The sequence below is a fragment of the Bombyx mandarina genome, chromosome 15 (genome assembly GCF_030267445.1).
Source record: "Bombyx mandarina strain Sakado chromosome 15, ASM3026744v2".
NCBI lineage: Eukaryota > Metazoa > Arthropoda > Insecta > Lepidoptera > Bombycidae > Bombyx > Bombyx mandarina.
In genome coordinates, this window is record NC_143221.1 from 6,830,394 (window position 1) to 6,856,257 (window position 25,864).

The following is a 25,864-nucleotide window of genomic DNA, read 5'->3' on the forward strand; positions in this document are numbered from 1 at the left end:
CTCCCGGCCCACCTGGTGTTGGGTGGTAACCGAAGCCCATTGACTTCTACAACGTAAATGTCACCACCCACTATGAGACGGGTTTTAAGTTTTCACTTGTAACAGTACAACGGCTGCCTCACTGTTTACACCGAAACGCATTACTGCTTCACGGCAGAAATAGGCAGGGTGGTGGTACCTAAACGTGCGGACTCACAAGACCACCAGTAATACCACCAGTAATAGCCATCCACCATCGTGCCCATATCCCAAATGATGTGGGGTTGGCGCGGCATGACTTCTTAACGTGCTGCATAGGGGTTTGGCATGAGTTTTACGACCGGCCGCCTGCCTTGAAGTCAACCCTTTTTGGATTGTACATAAGTATATTCATATATCCATTGTAACGTGCCAAAGGGAAGCGACTTTTTCTATTTCGTCTTTCTTTTTTTTACTTCATCCGTTTTTGTTTGGTTCAATCATTTACATTTCATTATTATGAATATTTAAAGTAAGACTTACAAATACCAATAAGGAAAAGAGTAGGAAACTAAAATTCCCACTAATTCATATTCTACCTAGTCTGTTATCTTATAGCAAAACTAAAACTATAAACTACCTTCCCTTTCCTTTTAAAGCTATGCTAAACTAAAATATCATGTTTCCTGTTTAAATTGGATACTTGAGGTCAGTAAAGGCGTGCGCTGTTTACAGTACTTGAGCTAAGCATTCTTTTCGTTTCTATTTACAACTAGCGACCCGCCCTCGCTTCGCTTCGGAAACATTAAATTTTATTATTGATAAGCTAGTCCCGCCATGTTGCGCGCGGTACGACAATAACTGAGGGTGACGCCGCGGGGCGAAGCTAGTCTAAAAAAAGTAGCCTAAGTTATTCCTTATATCATCAGCTACCTATCAGTGAAAATCCCGTCAAAATTGGTTCAGCCGTTCCAGAGATTAGCCGGAACAAACAGACAGACAGACAAAAATTGTAAAAAAAGTTATTTTGGCGTATGTACCGTATATATATTCATATGCATGTAGTAAAAAGAGGCTATTTCAATATTACAAACAGACACTCCAATTTTATTTATATGTATAGATGTCCAAAGGTCAAAAATGTACTGCGCACTTGCCTCGAACTTTTTGTATCCGTTTCAAAAACCAAATCTCTTAACTTAATTGGTACAAGTCTTGTTTCTTTACTATGTATTTCTTAGAATAAACACACGGAGTTTTCATTTCTATACGTTACGATCGATAACGCTTTAAAATACATATATGATTTTCGTACTTATCTTGTTTATTCTTTATCGAGTTTATTTACTGAGTATACATAGCGTATCACAAAGCTAAGATAAAAAATTTATTAGTGTATTTGCTATTCGATATTTGCCGAGATTAAAAATAGTCCGAAATGAACTTGTATGTAGGTAATACAGGGTTTAGCAACTAAGGGGGAAGTCGAAACAGGAGTAACTCACTATTGCGGCCGAATATATTATTAATTTACTAAGCACGGGTGGGTACATACATATCCGTGTTATTTATTTAATGTTTATTATGTTTGTTGTTATGTTTATTAATTTAATGTTTTCTTGTAACTACACGCTGCTGGCAGATATCTCGACGTTTCCTATAGAGCGTAGATTCCGCGCGTCCACATAGTTTCAAGTTGATACATTGCGTATAATGCTTTACTGGATTTCCTGCGTTCCGGTTAGAGGATAACATAGTCGTAATACAATTTAATTGAGACTTCGACTTTATGTCTAAATGTGGAGGCTGGTACTCAAGTTGTGATGTCTGTGGACTCAAAACTAACCAATAAGAAAAAAGCAGCAATAACACCGAAATGTTTGACTGCTTCGTGGCAGTATGACTTCGTGGCCTACTCGATTTACAGTCCTATTACCAGTGAGAGAACATCCCTATTTGTTCTCTGGGAAATCTCTTAGTTGCTTTTACGGCACTCACCGTAACAGATAGGGGGTACAGTTCTAGCCTGTGACCTCATTCTCCCGTCTCGTAAACTCTTTGCATTGAAAAAATTTTAATACATATTGGCAAAATGATGTTTCTAAACTTAATACCTAGTTAGTATTTCTGTGTTGATTAACCTAACCTTAACTCACCCTGTATAAATAGTGTATGCATAAAATGGCCTAATATGATCGATTGTGTCATTTGCCGATTAAATACAAAACTAAATTAGCAATAGCTGGCAAGAGCGTACCGCATTTTTATTCGCTTAAATTTTGTGATTGTAAATAAGTAAAATACATATCGTTTATATACGAGATAAGAAGTATATGTAATTTTACGCTTCACAGACTTTGTCTTTACAATATACTGGTTTATTTTACATGCAGCAGACATAGGAGATTGTCAATTTGAGAACAAAAACAACAAACATTATTAGACTAAATTACTCATATCATCAGGTCACCGGTTTCTAGAAAGAAATTGTTCTTCGTTTTTGTAATGCAAAGAAAAGGTCGGTCTGGAATTATATTATACATGTATAATATGTTGGGAGCTTGTGCGCGATTTCTTGTTTTTATTTTTTTTGTAAATGCGATTCAGATTATTTACCTCCTCTTAGTTTCTGGATCTCTGAAGATTTTCAGAGAATCAGACTTTAAGTTAACTTTGTGCGTTTACCGGTTAGAAATCGGTGAACATTTTTTCTAAGTAGCACAGAAGTAAATTAATTTAAATATGTAATGGGAGCCGTAGTAAATAGTCCATTGTATTGGGTGAATCAAAGTTCTACTAGATTGTTCATTGTTTCTGTATATTTTCGGAAAATAACGTATTTAACAATGCTTCGATTAGTAATAATGAGATGTATCACCGTCGCATCACCCGCCACCGGAGCAAAGTTTTCAGTCATCTACGCTACTCGTTCTTTATATGAATTTTCCAGAACGTTATACATTAAAAAAACCAATGCTTTTCATTAGTTTTGTAGTGCCGTAACTTTATTGGTTTAATAGAGGGCCCAACAACATGATTAGTTGAAATGATTTATCTAGCTGCACCTGCTGCGCTGGTGCTACGTAGAAAGGATTGCGTATTTAAAGAAAATCAAGTAGGTAACGAAAAAATAAAAGAATTTCTAAATTAATTACGAAACTGAACTTTGTTTAAAAAGAATTTGAATTTAGGACTAAAAACAATTGCCAGTATTTAGATTAGTTACATTACGGTCATTGGTAACACGACCTATTAGTTAATCTTTGTTCTAATTCCAAAAAGGTGATGGCTAGAAATTAACGGTTTTCGAAACATGACACTATCAACTAAACAATAACAGCCTGTTCGCCAACAAGTTCAAGCCTGGCACAATCTTTGCGAAGTAATAAATGGCGTTGACTATCCATTTTCATTGTTAACAATTTCATAAGATTTGCTCTTTAAAATCCCTATTAGCTATGAGCTAAAGTGTGGATCATAACAAACCGATTACGGATATACCTATAGAACAGACGATGTCTAATTATGTTACCAGATTGGATCACTGAAATTTTTATTCGCTGCTCTGACTTTTTTCTAGTGCTGGCTGTGATCTGGCCACTTATGGCGCGTTGTACTGTCGTCGCAAAGCGTTCTCTTCAATACCTGGTGCCCTTCGGAACAGCTACTTGGCTGTGGGGTACGGTATTCATCGACAGAGGAGCCCAGTCTGCCCGTAACGCTCTGAACAAACAAGCTGAAGCAATCAAAGTTCACAAGGTCAGTTTCTTTTAACATTATGATGGCTAATTAAATTGTATTTTTAACCGACTTCAAAAAACGAGGAGTTTCTCAATTCGACTGTATGTTTTTTTTTTATGTTTGTTACCTCATAACATTTGACTGGGTGAATCGATGTTGATGTTCTTTTTTTATTAGAAAGCTGACGCTTCCCGTGTGGTCCCATTATAATTTAATTCAGTTCTGATAATGGTAACCATGAGCCATATAAGTCTTAAATTTGGATTAAGTACTTGCGCGACAAATAGATAAATAACTCAATAACTCAATATCATGTCAATCGATGATTATTGTTTTTAGTGTAGGTATATTAATTTGTTTTGGAATATCTTTTTTTTTTTCTATTTGAAGTCGGTTTTTGTTAAAGCATGTCTATTTTTCGTTGTCAACTTCTATTCAATTTTTATTTATAACATCGACTTGATAAACTACGCGTGAACTCACAAAATACGATCAAGCAAAGCCACATACAAATTTCATATATTTATCAATAAAAACGGTCATTAGGTTTGAGCCCCGTGAGCTCATCTACTAATTCGACGAATCTATAATAGAATAACCCCTCGAGGTTACTAGAGTAGGTAGGAAGAAAAAAAAACGCGTCATTATTCGCTAAAAGCAGTTTAAATTTATATCCATTGAGATCAAGTTCTTAATAAAGTTCACAGACCGATTACAGTCAAAATATTCATACGTTCAGTGATATAAAAAATAAGATATCATAATTCCAATGTAATTGTGATAAGAATACGGAATTTGATTCACGAGTTTCAGAGTAAATGTATATTACTCATCTATACCTACTAGCTGTTACTATAATCGTAAAAGAAAGTAACAGAAGTATTAAACATTAAAGATTTTTAAACATTTGCGCTGGGCCTGTGTTCCATTTTGTCAAATATATTTTTTTTACACACATAAATTCCGTTCAATCAACAATTGATAACATAAGATTCCTTTGTGATCTATCGATACGTTGTTTTCAGTTAAGATTTGTTTTCTTTCAAATTACTATGAGATCGCAAAAAATGTCCCTAAAGCTACTTACTATCTATTTTAAAAATGTTATACCTACATATCGCAATGTAGTCCATGGAAGTGTCAATTGTGTGAATAGAATAGAATAGAAGATATAGAGACAGATAATAGAAAATAGGAAAAAGATGGTACCTATTCTGTACAAGTGCAAAATATGCCCTACTAATGATTATACTCTCTTACGACGTTTGAAAGGCAAACGTGACTAAGCGACAATATTCGATGCGCAAAAAATTTATATTTCTAGGTCTATTAAAATAATTTCAATCCTACAACTAGATTCGTTAAAATATTTTTTTTTTCAGGTATTTCAACTTTAAATTAGTCTACTGTAAAGTTCACGCATTGCCGCTTAGTCACGTTTGCCTTTCAAGCGTCGTTATATACTTAGCAAAATTTATACTTAAGAGACTTTCAAAGTGAAAGTAAATAATCACACTATCATAATATATTTCGGGCTATCTTCTTTATTTCATACCTTTGTAGCAAAGAAACACCATGAAACTTATCATCGCGTGTGGTCCACGACTTATTTTTCATTATATCAATTACCTTCTTTTTACCTTCAATAACAGTGTCAAGTTCACTAATCGCAGTAAATTAAACTATTTTATTCTGCCAACGTATTTTCCCCGTGTTTAACCAACGTGTTGGCTCTTATAACAACAAGTCCTTGTGTCGGATATGGCTTGTTCCAACATTGATATAAGTATCGTTGAGACTACGTGACGCCTTGTCTTGTGGATGTATGAGCTAATCACAAACAATAGGCCACAGTTTAGATAATGCAGACACCGTTAACCTTAAATATGTTGGGGCTGATTTGATTTGTTTGCTGAACAGTTTTCAAAATTGTTTATTATATCAAAGAGTTTACATTGTACGTTCACTATTTAAATTTTTTGGTGGTAAGGTGTTCTCAACTATTTCTTATCCGATAATTAGGTCAAACGTTTTTTACTGGTGGTAGGACCTCTTGTGAGTCCGCACGGGTAGGTACCACCGCCCTGCCTATTTCTGCCGTGAAGCAGTGATGCGTTTCCGTTTGAAGGATGGGGCAGCCGTTGTAACTGTACTGAGACCTTAGAACTTATATCCCAAGGCGGGTGGCGCATTTACGTTGTAGATGTCTATGGGCTCCAGTAACCACTTAACACCAGGTGGGCTGTGAGCTCGTCAACTCAACTAAGCATTAAAAAAAACTTTTGTTTTCCATTTTGAGCTATCGTGATTTGAGCGCTTCATCTGGGGTTAAGCAACTAAATTAATTTAGATAGTAATGATGTGTTATAATATAGAGCAGGAAGTATTTTCTAGCTCTGGGGGCGAACGACATGTTAATCAGTAGGTATAGACATTTTAACACAGTTCCGAGAGACTTTAAATGAAAATATTGTTAAATAAATTCGAGTAGTCGAACTCTTAGATCACCATAACAATGGTAAACAAACAGAGATTCACTGATTTACCTACGTATTATTTATACACATACACAATACTACTTATTTAGTACTATATGATTTTTTATATCACCTTTGAGGTTATTATGCGTGAGCTTATCTATTGTCTATTTATCTAAAGTGTAGGTCGGTATTTATTTTAAATTAATATTCTGCAAATTAATGTATGCATGTAACTTTAATAGCGTGCGAAAAACAGAAGTTTAATTTGAATGTAAATGAGTAATTTACAAGTTTTATATTATATATTAATTTCTGAATTACCTACTTGTTTGTAATGAATATTTATAAACATTAAAACATATAAATTCAGCTGGCGGTGTATATGTATGTACTTCGTGGATTTATATGTGTAGGAGTCATATTGTGCTGGCTTGATTTTGTCCAGTTTATTAGTGATTTTGTTGTACATATATTATAACAAACAAGTTCTTCTTCTTGTTCTTACCCTTATCCCATATTATGTGGGGTAGGTGCAACATGTCGTTTTTTACTTCTTTTCTTTTCCTACCTATGCTGATAGCCTTGAGAAGCTATTTCAGCTTCTCCTTGACGTGTAGGTGAGCTCACGGGGCACAAACCAGGAGTGTTGCTAACACTGGCCCTAGCAAGAGCAGTGCTTCGCAGAATCTACCACCGGATCGGAAACGCGACCCACTGAGAAGATCCAGCGAGAAACTCAATGGACTGTGGCTATGGGTTAATTCACTCGTCGAGCTCTTCGTCGCAAGCGACGGGTTCGGCGAGGACGGTGACTGGAATATGTCGTCATAATATCATGCTGCATCGGGATTTGGCATGAGTTTTACGACTGGCCGCCTACCTGACGTCAATCCTCTTTATATACATTATATATTTTATATATCTCCAGTTTTTTTTTATGATTGAAAGATTACTGGTTGCCTGGAGGTCTTTCCAGTTACACCAGGACATGTGGGCGAGAAAAGGCTCAGCCAGGAGGGGTGGGATTTGCTAACAACTGCCCGAGCGCCTCCAAAGGAGACCTAACAACTCAAGAGCAATTGCTTCGCGAATGAATCTACTAATCTAGGGCGTCGATGGTGACTGGCTCCTGCATGATCAGGATTCGGGGAGTAGTCAGCGGCGGCAACGATAAGGCGATTATCATGACGCATAGCTTTATCGAAGTACCGTTCCGACGCTGATTCGAGGCCCTGGTCGTCGTGTAGGTCAACGTTCCTCACGAACCACGGAGCCCCAACGGCTAACCTGCAAAAGCGGGATTGTAGGAATTGGAGGGTGTCTATGTATGTGCGGGCCGCGTGAGCGAACACCACAGTCGCGTAAGTCATGACGGGCCTTATGCAAGTTTTGTAAAGTGTCATCTTGTTCCGAAGGGACATTTTACTCCGCTTACAGATCATGGGATAGAGTCTGCACAGAATAAATGCGGCACGGTCGCGGACTGTTTTTATATGCGGGCGGAATGTCATGGATGCATCCAGGGTGACACCCAGGTACTTGACTTTCCTGGCCCAGGGTATAGGTTGGCCGAAGAGGGTCATCGGTGGGGTGATATTTCTCCTCCTAATGTGGGAGGAAATAAGCGGTGAGTTTCCTCTTTGAAATAACTGCTGTGCTTTTCGCTGGGTTGAAGTCTATGCGCCATTTTCTGAACCACTCTCCGAGGGTTAGCGCTGCGCTCTGGAGTTTACTCGCGATTAGGGACTTTTTTCTACTTGTAAAGTAGTAGTAAACGGTTGTGATATCTCCAGTTGTACCTACATACGTCCATTGAAACGTTCCATAGGGAGGGAATTTTTATGTTTCTTCTTTTCGTGTTTCTTTTACTTCATTCGTTTTTGGTTCTATGGTTTGTATTTTATTATTATAAACGTTGAAACTAAAATTTAGATTTTCAAATACCAAAAGAAAAAAAAATATCACAATTTATTCGTTTTTCTGGGTTTTTTTTCATGATAATAATATCAAAATAACACCACACAAACAAACAAGTTTTTTTTATTTTTTTTATTGCTAACATGGGTGGACTAGCTCACAGCCCACCTGGTGTTAAGTGGTTACTGGAGCCCATAGACATCCACAACGTAAATGCGCCACCCACCTTGAGATACAAGTTCTAAGGTCTCAAGTAAAGTAACGACGGCTGCCCCACCCTTCAAACCGAAACGCATTACTGCTTCACGGCAGAAATAGGCAGGGCGGTGGTACCCACCCGCGCGGACTCATAAGAGGTCCTACCACCAGTAAAGAGTAATTCGTGAACATATTATGTATGTTAAGTACATAGTATTTAATCGTAATCGCTCGATATTAATGCACCCGTCGCCTTATCTTTTAGGCCACGACGACTTTAAAATGTTTGTATATAAAGTGGAATTATTTTTTATTTTGAAAGTGATATTTTGATAAAATGCTCGCATAGTTACGAGAATACTTTAGAATCAATTGACGCAATTTGAAATGTTGAAATAAATATTATCCAATATAAACTAATAAATTAATTACTTAAATGAATTCCCATTAAAAAAATATTAGGAATGAATATAAAACAGTATGTATGATTAATATTTGAGATCGTTTAGGTTGTCCAGAGATAAGTTAGACATAACAACGTGAACCGCCTACTTTGAAACATGAGACGGCGCCTCAATTGCATTTAATTAACTGCAACCGCATCCTACAGACTGGAAGACACGAATTTTCTATTTTAGAAATAATTAGTAAGAAGTGTTTATTCTAAAACAGTAGAATCTAAATCGCTTTGTAATGTAACTTTTTTGTTTCATTGACTGTACCATTACAACGGTGTTATGAAAGTTTGGGGAGGCTTACGAGGAAAGGAAAGATCTTCCACCGTGCGGGTGATATTGCTCGGTAGACTGACGGTCCGAATGTTTTTTTTTTTTTTTTTTTTTTTTTCCTACCTATGCTGATAGCCTTGAGAGGCTATTTCAGCTTCGCCCTAACGTTAGTAGGTGAGCTCGCGGGGCTCAACCGGAGAGTTGCTAACACTGACCCTAGCAAGAGCAGTGCTTCGCAGAATCTACCACCGGATCGGAAACGCGACCCACTGAGAAGATCCGGCGAGAAACTCAGTGGGCTGTGTCTATGGGTTAGTTCACTCGTCGAACCCTTCGTCGCAAGCGACGGGTTCGACGAGGACGGTGACCGGTGCTTGTGGTGCCTAAAAGCACCGTTAATGGATCAGGAGGATCCGTAATGACGTGCTTTGGGCGACGTCGACGGTTTACCATTCGGTCTACTGGGTCGGGTATGTAATTTCCAGCGGCTACGATGAGAGGGTTCTCATGTCGTGCCGCCTTCTCAAAATGGCGCAGCGATGCCGACTGTAGATACTTACTAAGGGAGTCGAGCTCCAGGTCGTCGTGGAGATCCACATTCCTAAGGAACCAAGGCGCTCCGACGGCTATCCTGCAGAATCGTGATTGAGTCCGAATGTTGTTGTTCGGAACTTGTATATATGCGCTTTATCTTGAAAATGTCGTAAGCGAGATTCAGGCATCTGTCAATTATCTTGCGTTGTATGATGGCTACCCGCCACAAAAGTTTTCAGTGTTTACGCTCTTGAGTCATAGACCTGAAGTCTCAAGGTGGGTTGCGGCACTCACGTTCTGTGGTTATTGGCTCCAGTAATTACTTAATATCTGGTAGGCCAGAGCTCGTCAACCCGTCCATGTTCCAAAAACATCAAAAGGGTATCGAATTGGTTCGAATATTTATATCAAATAAAAATTCAACGAGGATTTAAAATTCACAAAAGTTTGTTGCTTGCGCACTTAGAGGCGGCCAATAATAAGATGCAAGAAATTGACAAAATTTATTATACACTATTATAATTTTTGTTAAATCGACTTTCAGAAAATAAATCATGCATGCAGTATGCATAACGTGACCTTTTTTTTCGTGTCAAAGCGGGACGCCTACGGAATTTCGTATATAAATAAAAACATATGCCTGCAGGGTACGTAGGGGGTAAAATGTAATATTTTAGTGCAAAATAAAAAAATGTGGCCTAAAAAAATGACTTGAAATAATTTATTATAGTATCTTACCCTCACTGAAATCTTAATTTTTACATCAACTTGCCCTTAAATTAATATTTATGATTAATTTCGCAACAAAAAACTACTTTCTACAGCAAAATTAGAGTTACTTTAGTATGTATTTTGTAATACAATAAGGAATTGCAATAAGTAAGTATTCGGTAAGTTTCTAATAAACACATGCACAACAGATATAAATGAAAGCGGGATATTTTTGTTCTCGTTGGGGACAACGAGACGGACAGCCTGAAAGCGGGACAATCCCGCCCAAGGCGCGACGTATGGTCACGTTAAGTATGCACGACATAATATTTTAAAATCAACGTTCTTATTGTTAGCCCATTAGCGGTTTAGATTGTTTGTTCAGTTTTCTTGAAGCTATACAAACAATAATATATTTGAGTCGTCTATTATCAAAGGTGGCAATCTGTGCATTTGGACAAAAAAATGTTATTGATATGTCAATACAGATTGATTTGAATATAATCGTCTCCTTCAAAGAATACGGTTCAAAACCTGCATTAAATGAAGGTTAATAGTTAACCTGTTATTTATCTAAGATGTCGTTCCGAAGAGTTTTGTGACTGCCAATGGAATACAAAGTCAATAATTCGTTTTTTTTATTTACCAATAATTGTCCAAAAGTCAGATTGCCGGCTTTGATAATAGTCGACTCATTTAAGCTTAGTTTAGCAAATTAATATTGTTTTTAAGAACGTATGCATTTTATTCTATTTTTGGTTTCGCGATCGACATTTCATTTACTGTTTTTATTTGATCCAACGCTAATGTCCGTGTTTTTATGTAAGCTATTATTATTATAAAATTTTAGGATAACACATACATTATCTGCACCTGGTAAGAATTATGCGATAATCGCAATGTCCAGTGTATATTATACGATACTAGGAGGCACCCGCGGTTTTGCCTGCGTTAAATTTACAATTTAGATCGAATTAAACACGTTCCGTTTTCTCGGGTTATACGAGTAGAGTTACTTGTATCATTATCTTCCGTTTAAGTCCGTTGGTACGTAAAATCATGAACCAGCGAATACACTGTCATATTTCTGATAGCAAATATACTTAACGTTGTCCGGGTCTAGTCATTTACCACGATAAAAGTTTTCTACGTGTTTTTCTGTACGTTTATTGTTTTATTTTGGTCCTAATGTGATTGATACTTTCAGTTTCAGATGGGAGTAGCCACTGTAATAACTGTTTGAGTAATAAACAGAGAAACTTTCACATTTATAATACATACTATATGTACATTAGATTATAAATACTTGCCCTCGGTACTCGGATTCCTTTCCAAAAAAAAAAATAATTAAAAGATATCGGTATACTCGCATTACCAATGCTCCATTCATTAAACCGAAATAAACCCCTCCCAAGGTAATAAAGATAGCGTGTCATTTTTTAATTTTGCCACAATTAAGTCGCTTTGAATAGCGACCGACTGAGAAGATCCGGTGAGAGGATAACTCAGTAAGCTGTGTCTATGGGTTAGTTCGCTCGGACGGTGACAGGTGCTTGTGGTGCCTGAAAGCACCGAGAGTGGATCCGGGGCGTTCCGACTATATAATCTATACATTTATATATATAGTCTATATCTATTATAGATATGTTTCGGGCGACGGCGGGTTTGAATTGCCACGTCCCCTGGATTGAATATGAATTGTGCGTATTTTAGGTCATCGTTCTCGTCGAACCCGTCGCTTGCGACGAAGGGCTCGGCGAGTAAATTAACCCACAGATACAGCCCACTGATTTTCTCGCCGGATCTTCTCAGTGGGTCTCGGTTCCGATCCGGTGGTAGATTCTGCGAATCACGGTTCTTGCTAGGATTCTTGTTAGCAACCTCATCAGGTTTGAGCCCCGTGAGCTCACTTACTAATTCGGCGAATCTAGAATAACCCCTCGAGGCTACTAGAATAGTAATTATTTATGGTCGGGTCTATTGTAATATGCGAAGGTATCGTCCACCTGACTATTTCTGCCATGAGACAGGCGTGCGTGTCGGTTTTAAGGGTGGGGCACCAGTTAAACAAAACAATTGAGATTTCGACGACACGTACCAAAGTGTCTGACGGCAATCACGTTGTGATTTCATTGGGGTCCGGTATCCACTTAATATCCAGTAGGTCTCGAGCTCGTATATATATCAATGAAAAAAAAAAACAACGTAACCTGTATGAATAGATACTTCGTTTGTCAGAATGTTTGGCATACATAATTATGTAAGTCATAGTCGGCATTTGGCAGAGCAGTCGTGGTCATGTGGAGTCCTTGTTTATTAAAGCCTTGATAGCTGTTCTCCATAGTTCGCAAACTGAGGCTTGGTGCACGCACTCGTCAAGTGGGGTTTTGGTAAGGATTTTAACTTGATCAGTCCAGCGCATTATCTAGATACTTTATTAGGAAATTAGCTATGAACGTGATTAGCAGTACACGTGCAACTGATTAGTGTTTTTAAACACGGAAGTCTATGTTATCGATATAATAAATTACTCGTTTTGCTATCGTGTGCAAATACTAATTGATACGAAACCAATAACACGCGTCATAACTTAACCTACTCGAATAATTTATTCAGATAAATTTCTGAACAGTTAGTTAGCTATGTTTAATTAAGCTGTTATTGTCGGCAATGAATAAATTGTTTCAAAGGTACTTTTATGCGTGGTTCATTTAACACGCTATCATCAAATTAAAATTAATTATTCTAAGAATTTATATGCACTGTTAATTAATATTTTGTTTTTTATTGCTTAGATAGTTGGACGAGCTCACAGCCCACCTGGTGTTAAGTGGTTACTGGAGCCCATAGACATCTAAAACGTAAATGCCGCCACGCACCTTGAGATATGAGTTCTAAGGTCTCACCATAATTTCAACGGCTGCCCCGCCCTTCAAACAGAAACGCCTTTTTATGGTGGAAATGTCTTTTTATTTTAATCTAAAATTTAATATTAGTAGATTTTATATCTGCAGCCTGTTCCCAACACTGCAGCCTGCTAGAATTACGGGTGTTACTTACGACATGTTACCGACCCGCACGGTGATACTATTCAAACTTCCACCCGCCCCACTTTCTCCTGAAAACCATACTAGCCGAACTATTCGAAGAGCTCGACGTAAAACCTAACCCGTGACATCAGCCCACTGAGTTTCTCGCCGGATCTTCTCAGCAGTTCACGATTCTGAACCGGTCTAGATGCATTCGCTGCTTAGCGATGTACTAATATGTCTCTTTCGGAAGCGCTTGGGCATCTGTTAGCGAATGTTAGCAAACGTTAGCAAAACCCTCCTGGTAATGTCCGTCCACCTGTCCTGGTGAAATTGAAAGGACTTAAGAACACAAGCGATGCTTTCTAAAAAAAAATATGCAACCTTTTCTGTTGTGAAGCCATTTACAATTTTGTAAGTTAGCAGAGCGGTTATTGCAACTCGATTGTAACTTCGAGCTTATGGGCTCCTTAATTCAGTACTAGATAAGTCGTGAACTCGTGTTCCGTGTCAAATAAGAAGTACAATAATAATAAATATAAATTTTGGTGATCTTATTTTGCAATATAATAATCAGGTCCTCATTATTAAATTGATTTTGTTGTGTTGTGAAGTTTTATTTGGCGTGTTCTTGTAGGGTTCTACTGGGTGTAAAGTGTATCTATATATATAAAAATGAATTGCTGTTCGTTAGTCTCGCTAAAACTCGAGAACGGCCTGATCGATTTGGCTAATTTTGGTCTTGAATTGTTTGTGGAAGTCCAGAGAAGGTTTAAAAGGTAGATAAATATGAAAATTCTCGGAATTAAATAAAAATAACAATTTTGTTTTTCCTTTGATGTGTCCTCCGTCGGACGGTTCCTTTTGTTTGTTTTAAGTTTATTTTATACAAAAGTTTAGGTATTTTATTTATCGATTGAGGCACTACGAAGTCTGCCGGGTCAGCTGGTACCTAATAAATAAAAAAATTGGTGACCTTAAATTGCAATATAATATCAGGTCCTCATTACTAACTTGATTTTGAAGTTTTATTTTGTGTGTTCATGTACTAGGTGTAAAGTGTATTAAGAATACGAATCTACATTGTGTTTTTAGCGTAAGTTATTGCTGTTCCCTGAAGGCACGAGACACTCAGGCGACAAACTCCTGCCGTTCCGCAAAGGAGCTTTCCACGTGGCGATGAGTGCAGGCGCTCCCATACAACCAGTTGTAGTCTCTAAATACCACTTCTTGGACGACCATCGATTCGGTTCAGGTGAGGGAAATGATTATCTTATAAAAAAAAAAACAGTCGAACGAGTGTAAAAAAGTAGGTACGCTGCTTGTACAGCACTATAATAATATAATATATTTAAAGCAACATAAAACAGCTGACTCGCAAGTTCAACGCCCGCGTAAGTACTCGGTTAATTGAACTAAATTGAAATCGCGAGTTTTGTACGTTTCCGATATCATTGTCATTCAATCAATCATTCTGATATTATCATCATACAATATTTTTTATTGCCCTTGTAGGCAGACGAGCATACGGCCCATGGATATCAGCAATGCCAAGGGCAGAGCCAAACCGCTGCCTACCGTTAAGTACTCTCCATAAGCCTCGTTTGAAGAAGGATATGTCATAGCGCTCGGGAAACACCATATTCAGAATGGATTGGCAGAGCCCGTCTACTACATAACAATTAAACGAAAGTATTTAAAAAAAATATATATTTGTTTCAGGAAATATTATCATAACTATACTTCCTATGATTGAGACCGAAGGTATTCAGAAAGAAGAGATCGATTCTTTGGTAGAGAAGACCCAGTTAAGAATGCAGGAAGAGTTCAGTAAAACGTCGTCGGAGACGTTGCCTCGCACATTGCGCTCGAAGACAAAATGAACATTTTACTGATTAGCAGTAAACATACTTAGATATATTTAGGTTTGTACCTACGCTTTATTTTACGACAGATATTCATAAGTAACTTAATGGTTTCATTAAAAATATTCTTTTTTCATTTAAATAGTATTTGTTGGTAAAATAACACGGCAATTTTCAAACGAGCTAAGAAATCACGTTATTCACACAAACTTTAAATTAAGAGCCGTATTTACTTAGGTACTAAAATAATACGTCACAAAAGTCACGTGGTCATACGTGGCAATATCCGATTTACAAAATAAATATAATTACTCGAGGATGGTTGTGGTATTTACGTTCGCTAACCACTTAACACTAGGTGGGCGGTGAGCTCGCCCAACCATCTAAGCAATAAAAAATAAAATTTATTACGTGACGCATTCCGTAACCACTTTATACTAATTGTGCTGTGACTGCGTTCTTCCTTTCAGGTAACTATGGGAACATGATATGGCTGATACTAAAATGCTGTGATAAAATTGAAAAGTAAGACAATTACTCTAAAGAAATATTAGAAGTAAAATTCGACGTTTAAATGTTAATTATTTATTTTAATAAATATTAAGGGTTAAAATATAATAAAATTCACAAAACCAATAACGATGTGTTTCATTTTTTTATAATTAGCTTACGTAAAAAGTTATATTTTAAAATTCATATTGTTAATCCATTAGGTAGGTATAATATGCACTTCTCATATGTTAAATGGAGCTATGACATTCATTGGTGGTAATATTAAGTGTTTATCGTCCTTATTACTCTGGTATACTTCGATTACAAGTAGTGATCGGATAATCGGGTGCGTAACGTAACATTAAGTAATTTTCGGCTAACGTATCATATTATATTGATTTTAGTACTATCAATTAATTTAAAAAAAATTATATATCTTAAAAAAATATTAATTTGTTTGTACATACAGAAAATACACAAAACAGAATAAATAATCTCGGGATTATGTCGATAAAAAAGCGCTTTTCATAATAAACAACACTTTTTTTTAATCCTGTGGTACTCGTTTACGGATACCAGTTTGGGTATAATACAAAACACCTGAACTTTAGATAAATGTGCATACGAATATAAGTATCATACGTATTTAATAAATCCACTGTGTTTATATTCGTGTATATTAAACGTGCATCGGCTTGAAAGAAAAACAAGGTCATTCCACGAGTCTTATTGCTTTTATTACATACAAATATATTTCTAGACAAAAAACATCAAGATTGATAGAAAGCAATTGTACAGATGTGGTATATATCTATACTTTACAGTTGAGACAGGGATTAAGTAGTCTTTATAAATTTCGTGAGATTTCTGAGTGAGAACATTCATATTATAGAATTAAGTTTCGACTTAAAAGAGCCGGTTTTATGCAGAAACAATAATCCACTTTGATGGTAAGCAATTACTAGATCAATTATAGAGGCAAGTAGAAAGCTAAACAAACATATTATTATATAGATTGGTAATACAAAAAATACCGTTTTTTTTCTATTTTTCGTAATTTGTTTTGGTCAACCATATTAATTTAGGTTTTATTATAGCACACGGAAAAAAATTGTATAAAATGTTTGACTTGAATTCCAAGTTTCGTTCGAATCACAAGAATCACAAGAATATTGCAAAATTATTGAATGAATTTGGCAGATTCACTACAGAAAATATCACTGTCATATTATATAACCTATGTTACCACCACAAAAACTATGGTTTAGGTTTAGGTTAGGTTTATTTAGTTAAGAATATGTTTCATTGAAGCTTTCTCAAGCCTCAAGTTCTCCTTAACCATCTTGAGAAGGTATATATTATTGAAAATTCATATTTTCTTAATTATTATTTTTATAAATTTCGTACACATGCACAAGTACCTAAACTACGAATTTGATAGTTTTTAAGCAGTTCTACAAAATCTGAATATACTCGTACAAAGTTCACTATATATAATATGCTTACAAAAATATATAGAATACTCACAATATGCCTAAACGGTGTTGATTATAACCTATAATATTTAGGAGTTTTAAGAATATCGTGTAAATGTGTATGAAATGTAATGTAACGTGCTATATAAAGAAGTATGGTAATCAGTACGAGTCTTGAGTTCTGATCTAGACATGCGCAGAAGTCCATTTTGGGTCTGTTTGGGGGAACGAAGCAAGGTGGGGAGTGGGGGGGGGGAAGGTTGCACCGTCCACTTTGATGACGTGATTGGATTTTTCCACGTCGCGTCACATGCCGTCAGTTGTGTATCACTGCAGCAAACTACATTTGAACGAAGTTAATTTAATTATAAAAAAATATATTAAAATATGAGTGAACCATTTATTTTAACCCTATATGTACGATGCGCAGACGGCCCGCCATTCTTTTATCGAGAGCTCAAGACTCGTGCCGATTAATATATTATATAAAGTCATACTATTTAAAACCAAAGTATCTTGCACATACAAAATATTGATTATATCATTGAAGTATCAAATAAAATCAATAACATTTTAGCATAATCTTATATATTCAATAACGAATATTTCTATTAGATCAGATTGTTAAACGTAGAGTTTTAAAATAAAATGAATATAAAACTCTACTTACATTATATTTATAATATGCACTAATACATTTTAGGGAAATTTTTGATACCCACTACGAATAAAAATATTTCATAGCAAAAAAAGCGTAATTTTTAAAGCAAAAATGGCACTAATATTTTATATTAAACGACAAAAAGCAATTTATTTTTAATACTTATCATAGGATTTTAAATATATATTAATATTGCAAATAGTTTTTACATCGACTGTTTCTAATTCAGTGTGCTTAGTGCGAGTTTTTTAACGTTCTCGATAGCGTAAAAGTTAACTCAACTTTGTATGGAGTTGGAATAGCGCCCCTAGCCGCAAACATAGGCAAAATTCTAACTTCATACAAATTCGAGCTAACCTTTAGGCTATCGGGAACGATAAAAACTCCCACTAAGCAGACAGGTCGCCTCCTAACGTCATTTTGATTATCACTATATCACTGGATTAATGCGATTGCATATTATTTAAATTATTGCTTTATATAAATAGATGAAAGCGATACTAATTAATTGTCGCTTGTAACTTAATAACTTAGCATTGTATTCAGCCCTTATTTCAGATCATATCATACATTTGTTTTTAGAGTTTCTTAATGTAGTTTTAAGTAGTAATGATAATAATAATACTAAGTAAATAATAATAATACTATTTGACACATAAACAAAAAAAAAACATAAATCATAATCATACAAAATAATATTCATGTCAAAGAATTTATAATATAATATATAAGGTTTACCAGTTTATTAATGTTGGTAATACACTTTGTGAGAACTAAATTACAGATTTATTGCCTTATACTCACTCAGATTAGTTCGAAAAGGCTTTTGAAGAGGAACTTCATGAACTTCTTGAAAGATTTTATTAGCTATTGTCACAGTTAATGTCAAATTTTATAATACATGTTAAACGGTGATTTATAAGGGCAGACACACTTCAACAACTGTTTTTTTTAAATCTTTTTCATCTTACTAATGAAACGTGCATAAGTGGTTTCGTTTTTCTGGAATGCAATATACGAAATCGAAAATTGCTTTAGGATACGGCAGTGTCTAATTAATTGTATTTGCGAGGCAAAATACAAATCTTTGTCTTTGTATGTGTGAAAAATACATTATTGAATACTTCAAATATATAAACATATGAGACATATCATTTATCATGCTTGCAATTTCAAACGGACTTTAAAATCAACTTATTATTGTCTTTTAAATTTATCAAACCATTTAAATGTAACATCATGTTGCTTTTTTTAATGAAAATTGTGTTATTTCAGCCTCCACCGCCTTTTAAAAGTTTCGAGTTTTGCTTTCCGAGCTGACCGACAGTGAAAAAACATGATTCGATGTAATTAGTTCTCTTATAACATATTCATACATATTAAGTTTAATTAAACAAAGCTTATTTCAAAACATCGTCAATAATAGCATCCAAATTGCTTCAAGTATAGTTAATATTAATTTAGTGAAACACTGGATGTTTAGATTTATCAGTCAACTTAAACAAAATACATGATTTGAGATCACTACTATCGCCAATTTAAATTTCTACTATTGCACTGGTTTTTTTTTATAGCAAAACATGGCAACATTCGAAGATTAAAATAATTCTTCCAATTATTAAAGTAACAAAACTAAATAATCAATGGCGCCGATTATAAATTAATCCTTAAAGCTAAGTTCACATTGAATACTGATTTAAGCGAAAAAAATTAATTACTAACAATTAAACAAGCATAAAACTAATAGTAATTATGGCATGTAGTAATAAAATCGTTAAAAGCGAAATTAATTAGCGAATAAAAGGCAGGCAATTCGATTTCAAACTAATTGAAATGTACACTGCTGTTTAGAGAATGATTAAAATTCAGCACGTAATGGAATTAAACGATTACGTAACAATGCATTGTGTGTACGGTTCGAATTTTACTATCAATACTACATGGACCAGTTTTAAATATCGAATGTTCAATAAATATGTTTTGAAAATATATATTTTTTCTATATAGAAATTTGAGCTAAGGATTCGGATATTTTTTTAATCTATGGAAGGCTAGAAAATTGATAATGCCATCTTTTAGGGTAATATATTTGTAGTCAACTATTCCAAAGAAAATTATTTATAAATGCTCGCAAAATATTTGTCAAAAAACTATATCAATTGAGCATATATATTTCTATTTTTTAAGTATGCTTCAGAACAAAGTCGGGTGTTAAGCAAGTGTGTCATTATATCGATATTAATCGATTTAGACAACCATGAAACTATGAGTGTTTACGGTCAGTTTATTTCAATTGATTCGTGATAACATAAATCTGGTGTTTAATTAAGGTAATAATGAACTAGGGTGGCTAAGGATAATAAAAAAAATTAGCTTACACTAAAATACTTGGTTTTCACTATCGAATACGAATATAGAAAAATAATTTTCCAGTTTTCGTATAAACTAGACATGTAGTTAATATTGATGGGTGGTTATAGTCTTATACCTACATTTTTGTTGTCAATCAATAAAAAAATCAATATCAAAGCTTATTCTAAAATACTTTCGGTTAAAATCGTGATATCTTTGCAATTTCTAATACTTCCGAGGTTCCATTAATATTATAATACATTTAAGGTATATATTTAGAATAGATTACGTGACAATTTTTTCTTGAATTCATTGTCGATTTAACAACTACACAATTGTAAAAGTACAAAATACGATATTTAAACTTTATGGCAATATCGATACTTTCACGAGTATCGCACTAAGTATTAGGTAATCGATCCCGAAGAAGCGAAACAATTACATATCAACTTAACACGAATAGAATACAATATTCGTTTGGGAAACTAATTTAAAACAAGAAAATCTCGGGTAAGCCGGCTTGCCTTATACGAGAACGTTAACCCCGGGCGTCAAGTGATTCTTTTAGCAGTCTTACATTGCGGGTAGCTTAATTAATAATTTTTAAATATTAATTTTACTGCATCATTAACTGCTTAAGTAGTCATGGTTCGTGTTGAAGAGTAGGACGGCTGAAGTTCAATAAACAAACTTTAGATTGCTAGAGTGGGTAGGAGATACATAAGCAAAGAGCTTACGGAACATAATGTGAATACTCCTGTTTGTCTTGAGGCATGAATGAGGTCAAAGTCTCAAACGTATTGTTTAACGACTGTCCCCTCCCCTTCAAACTGGATAGCACTACTGCTTCGTAGTAGAAGTAGAATATGACGTTCATTAATTGGTACCTGCCTGCAGGATTTGAACCACATCATTTGACAGGAGAGCACTTGGCGTTTCGCTTAATAGGCCAAGATGATTTCCGTTCCCTGACATTATCATTGGGATTTTTAGCACGTAAGCACGTTAGCACGTAAATACCGCGCAAGCCTAATAATTTGATACGTGGAAAAATATTGACATCGCGCCAATAACGTACTAGTATTTGTGAAAAAAAAAAAAAAACACCCGAATGAGCAGTTTACATGCTCATCTACGAGCCTGTTCCACTTTTGATAGTCCATTTGTCTGTTTTCGGGATCGATTTCCTTAAAAAATAATAATGTATCTTGACATCAGAGGCATAAGGTTCAATATCAGTGATTGCAACTTTTCATATTAGTTTTTAATTCGATACTATCGTTTAAAAAAAAAAAACCGTATGCTTCTGACTTCGAGATAATAAACTATTCGAGTATAATGTCACAAAATAAAACAATAATCACGTTGCTTTCATATCGATTAAAATATCGATATGAAACACGAAATAATACTTGTATGTTGACATATGTGAATTAATATGACTTAGTAGTACCGAATATTGCGGTGATGTTTTGAGATCAATCCGTCGTGGCGAGCGGGTAGTTAGGTGGGAGTGCGCTCAGTACCTATAAAATAAATAAAGTTTGTGTTCAGTACCTACATAAAATCAGTTTGGCCTCGCAAACTTATAATGCAACACTATAGATATTGCTTGTGAAGAAAACGCGACTGCTATTTAAGTGTGTCCGTTACTCAATTATAATAGGTACATTATAAAATATAAAAGTTAAGGTGGCATAGACTTGTTATTACTGTGAGTGGTTATAAGTTTCTGTTTTAAGGTTAATATGATGAATGTAATTCCTTAGCAATTGATCTCATGTCCCGAGTGGTGTCTGTAGTATCCAATAACCACCTAAAATCAGCAATGTGCATGCATATGCATGGCATAACGATCTGTGCAATTAAAGATAATTAACTCACACCAGGCTTAATATTTTTAGTGTATGTTCTATACTGATGGTAGGACCTCTCGTGAGTCCGCACGGATAGGTACCACCACCCTGCCTATTTTGCCGTGATGCAGTAATGCATTTCGGTTTGAAGGGTGGGGCAGCCGTTGTAACTATACTGAGACCTTAGAACTCATATCTCAATGTGGGTGGCGGCATTTACGTTTTAGATATCTATGCGCTCCAGCAACCACTTAATACCAGGTGGGCTGTGAGCTCGTCCACACACCTAAGTATGCAAAAGAAAAAAAAATGAGTCACTGGGCGGAATGGAAAAGGTTTAAGAATTATGCAAATGAATGTTACCTCTTTCGAAAGTTCTTTGTATGCGGCGTCCATCATGTTGCGCACTCGTTCGATCAGCTCGGGCACGTCCCGCATCGTCAGACCTTCGGTGGGTACCGGCTCTAGGCACTGAATTATGACGTGACCTGAAAAACAATTTTACAAGAATTCTTGGCTAATGTCCTCTATTGTTTCTGAAACAGGATGAAATAAAAAAAAATAATAATAATAGAATGCAGCAATGTGTACAGTAAAAAGTTTCATCAGGGAAAATATTAGAAATATATGTTTAAACCCTAAAAGTAACTATAATTTTTTTTTTTTTTTAAACCTGAATGTGAATTCAAGGGTAGATAGATATAAAAAATTAGTTGAAAATTGAAAATTTTTTTTAGAAATTACATTTTAAGTAAAACTTGTATGTTTTGTATGTGGTAAATGTACGTATTTGTTCATTCTGCTTTAGTTCGTAGCATATTATCATTTTTACCTTTATCAAAAATACATTTTCTTCTGTTGATAAAATAGTACGGTGAATATATAACAGGTATAATTGGAACTTGTGCAGCTACTGCAATGTTGAATGCTCCCTTTTTGAATGGTAATAATTTGGTAAAATCCTTATTCCTTGTGCCTTCAGGGAACAACCAGATCTTTGTCTAACAGAATAAAACTGAATTAAAATTTACTGTGTTAAATAACACTTAAACATTAAAATACTTGTTATCATAATTGGGTGGATCATGGATCAGTCATATTCATGTAGACTCATAACAAACTATATTTCAAATAATTATTACTTTTATAAATTTGCAGGTTTTTATTAAATGAAATGAAATTTTTATTTTAGTAGAGTTGTGGTCAAACAATATTTTTTTAGTTCTAAGCAACTTAGTACTCGGTAATGAACACAAGGAAATAAATTTTAGTTTGAACCTATTTTTCCTCTCTTATAAGTTAAAAAATAAATAATGATTAGTAAAAACAGCTAGATACAAATAAATAAAGACATGCTTACTTTATTCTTCACCATGACTTCGGAAGTGATTTCCAACTGTTTGTAGGCATCTTTAGAATTATTTCGGTCTATGAATACAACACCAGCCAAATATGCTGCTAAGCCGAATGGCCAAACATAAAATATCTCTTTCCTTGCAACTGCTGCCACTTTATCGGCAACATGCCAAATATTGAACATTCCTAAAACAGATATAGCTGCATCATAGATACTAAAGATATAAGAAAAAATAATTTGACCAGAGGAACAACAATATGCATTGTAGTGTATTACTTATCGTTATTTAAGTATCAAAAACACTTTCATTTTCATGTGTAAGTATAAAACATTTTTTATTTTCCCATTTTTTGTATTACAGGTAAACGGGATAAAAAATATAAAAATTAGATGTTTAAACGAGTTTTTAGGTATTTTTTTATTAATTTAATAAATGGGCATCATTGTTATTATACCTAAATTGTACTTACTTATAGTAATTGTAATAATCTACTGTTATTTATTAAAACCAAAACATTTTTTTAAAGTGTAAAATAAAGAAAAAAAAATTGGAATTGTAATCAATCTGCTTAGATAATAATATTAGATCCTAATTATTACATTAGAATACATGTGAAAATATAAACTAGGTACAACAAGTAGATAAAAAAAAAATCTTTCAATATAAGGTTGATTTTATAAATTGGACACATAAAAGCACTATGCTCATTGATCACTGCATTGGCACTGAAAACTCTATTTTTGTGACAGTATTACAACCTCATGGTCAAAATTAAACCAAATTAATAAGTACGATATGAATACTCAATTTCTTTAAGTACTCAGGAATGGGGAGCATATACCTCATAATCAAATAGATATAAAATGCAAAAATATATAAACATATACACTAAAATGTGAAATAGCATTTTGTTTCAATATTTACTTGTGAACATTGCTTCTAGCTCAGAAGAAATAAACAATATTAATTGATTTATTACTTACCCAATATGTCAATAGATGATTGATGATTTGAAACTACCACTGCACCTCTGTCGTCTGCAAGGACTTTACCATTTCTTAAATGCCATTTTACTTCTATTATTTTAGTAACATGTTTTACAATTTGAGATGCAAAGCTGAAGCAAATTTAAAGTTTGTTAACATGTATTCCAAAAGTCATTGTGGCCTCAAAGATAAGAGTACCACCTGGAGTATTCATGTCAAGTATCAGTCAACTATATTTTTTTTTAAATGTATTACTGGTGGTAGGACCTCTTGTGAGTCTGCCTGGGTAGATACCACCACCCTGCCTATTTTTGCCGTGAAGCAGTAATGCGTTTCGGTTCGAAGGGTGGGCAGCCGTTGTAACTATACTTGAGACCTTAGAACTTATATCTCAAGGTGGGTGGCGCATTTTACGTTGTAGATGTCTATGGGCTCCAGTAACCACTTAACACCAGGTGGGCTGTGAGCTCGTCCACCCATCTAAGCAATAAAAAAAAAAACTTAAAATTAATAAATAAATAAATAAATTTTAAAAGCTGATTATATTTTTATAATGACCGTTTAGGTTGGTGTGTGATACAAAATGTATTGTATTTTTTTTGTCACTAATTTTGTATACATGAATCTATCATGATTTTCTGAGGTGCAAAAAAAAACATTTATTTTTACTTTTTTTGAAATATTATATCTTGTAAGTCCACGGCAAATTTACAGCGTTATGTATTCATGAAGGAAATACACACATCGTTCAAGACATAAGACTGATTACCTGGGTTGAGTCACAGTTTATTTATTAATGATCATGTAAGACATGACCACTTGTAGGTAGTAAGTACTTACAGAGAATTCTTCACATTTTTGGGATTGAACACAAAAAACGGCAGTAATACTATTGCTGTAAGAGATGTCCAAATGTAAAATATGAGAAATTTGGATTTAAACTTTACGAAGTTAGGCGTTTCCGAAATTAGTTGTTTTACCACATAGGTCATTAGCATTAACACAATTATATAAATTATTTTATCGATCATTTTTGGAACTATTGCATATAAGTAAAGAAATTAGCGCCTACTTGCTTAATATGGAAAACACATTATTATTACAAACAAAGCATTCTAGCACTAACGGATGAAAACAAAACGACAGCCATAGACTACATAGACATACATACATACCACAACCATAGATTATACACTTAATATATTAGAACTGCTAATGTTATGTGATTATCTATGACGATAATTAAACAGATTACACCATAGAGATTACACCGATGATTTTTTGGCGGGAACGCGAGGAGTGAAATTGGCCGTTTTCCAATTACAGCACAAGAGCGCATTATGCGGCATAATGCTCAACTAAGCTTCAGCATAATTCGGCATTGTGCGGCACTGAGTTGCATTATACTCCTTATATCATTAGCTACCTGTCAGTGAAAGTCTCGTCAAAATCGATCCAGCCGTTCCAGAGATTAGCCGGAACAAACAGAAAGACACAGACAAAAATTGTAAAAAATGTTATTT

At 34.8% G+C, this 25,864-nt stretch overlaps 2 protein-coding genes across 2 annotated transcripts in view; one reads left to right on the forward strand and one right to left on the reverse strand.

Annotated features, from left to right (window-relative positions):
* The window catches only part of AGPAT2 (1-acylglycerol-3-phosphate O-acyltransferase 2), a 38,560-nt gene extending 22,760 nt beyond the window's left edge, over nt 1-15,800 (forward strand). The window contains exons 5-8 of the mRNA XM_089732707.1: nt 3,539-3,717; nt 14,392-14,551; nt 15,019-15,221; nt 15,632-15,800. Of these exons, the coding sequence (XP_089588833.1) occupies nt 3,539-3,717; nt 14,392-14,551; nt 15,019-15,179 (500 nt within the window). The 3' untranslated portion in view covers nt 15,180-15,221; nt 15,632-15,800. The remainder of the gene's footprint in view (nt 1-3,538; nt 3,718-14,391; nt 14,552-15,018; nt 15,222-15,631) is intronic.
* Nucleotides 15,801-16,368: 568 nt separating this feature from the next.
* AGPAT3 (1-acylglycerol-3-phosphate O-acyltransferase 3) lies at nt 16,369-25,461 on the reverse strand. The gene is made up of 6 exons (XM_028180009.2): nt 25,182-25,461; nt 24,339-24,472; nt 23,358-23,539; nt 22,830-22,998; nt 22,361-22,485; nt 16,369-21,667 (listed from the first exon to the last, which is right to left on the reverse strand). Exons 1-6 carry the CDS (start codon nt 25,370-25,372, stop codon nt 21,620-21,622), a joined length of 849 nt encoding a protein of 282 aa, XP_028035810.2. The 5' UTR covers nt 25,373-25,461; the 3' UTR covers nt 16,369-21,619.
* Between the last annotated feature and the right edge of the window lie 403 nt (nt 25,462-25,864).

What these genes read in the sequence shown, in the direction of transcription:
- AGPAT3 (XM_028180009.2), bottom strand. Translation starts at nt 25,372, where the DNA reads ATGATCGATAAAATAATTTATATAATTGTGTTAATGCTAATGACCTAT. An exon ending in AAAAATGTGAAGAATTCTCT is followed by an intron (nt 24,473 to 25,181) that starts GTAAGTACTTAC and finishes AATTTGCTTCAG; the next exon opens with CTTTGCATCTCAAATTGTAA. An exon ending in ATCATCTATTGACATATTGG is followed by an intron (nt 23,540 to 24,338) that starts GTAAGTAATAAA and finishes TATCTGTTTTAG; the next exon opens with GAATGTTCAATATTTGGCAT.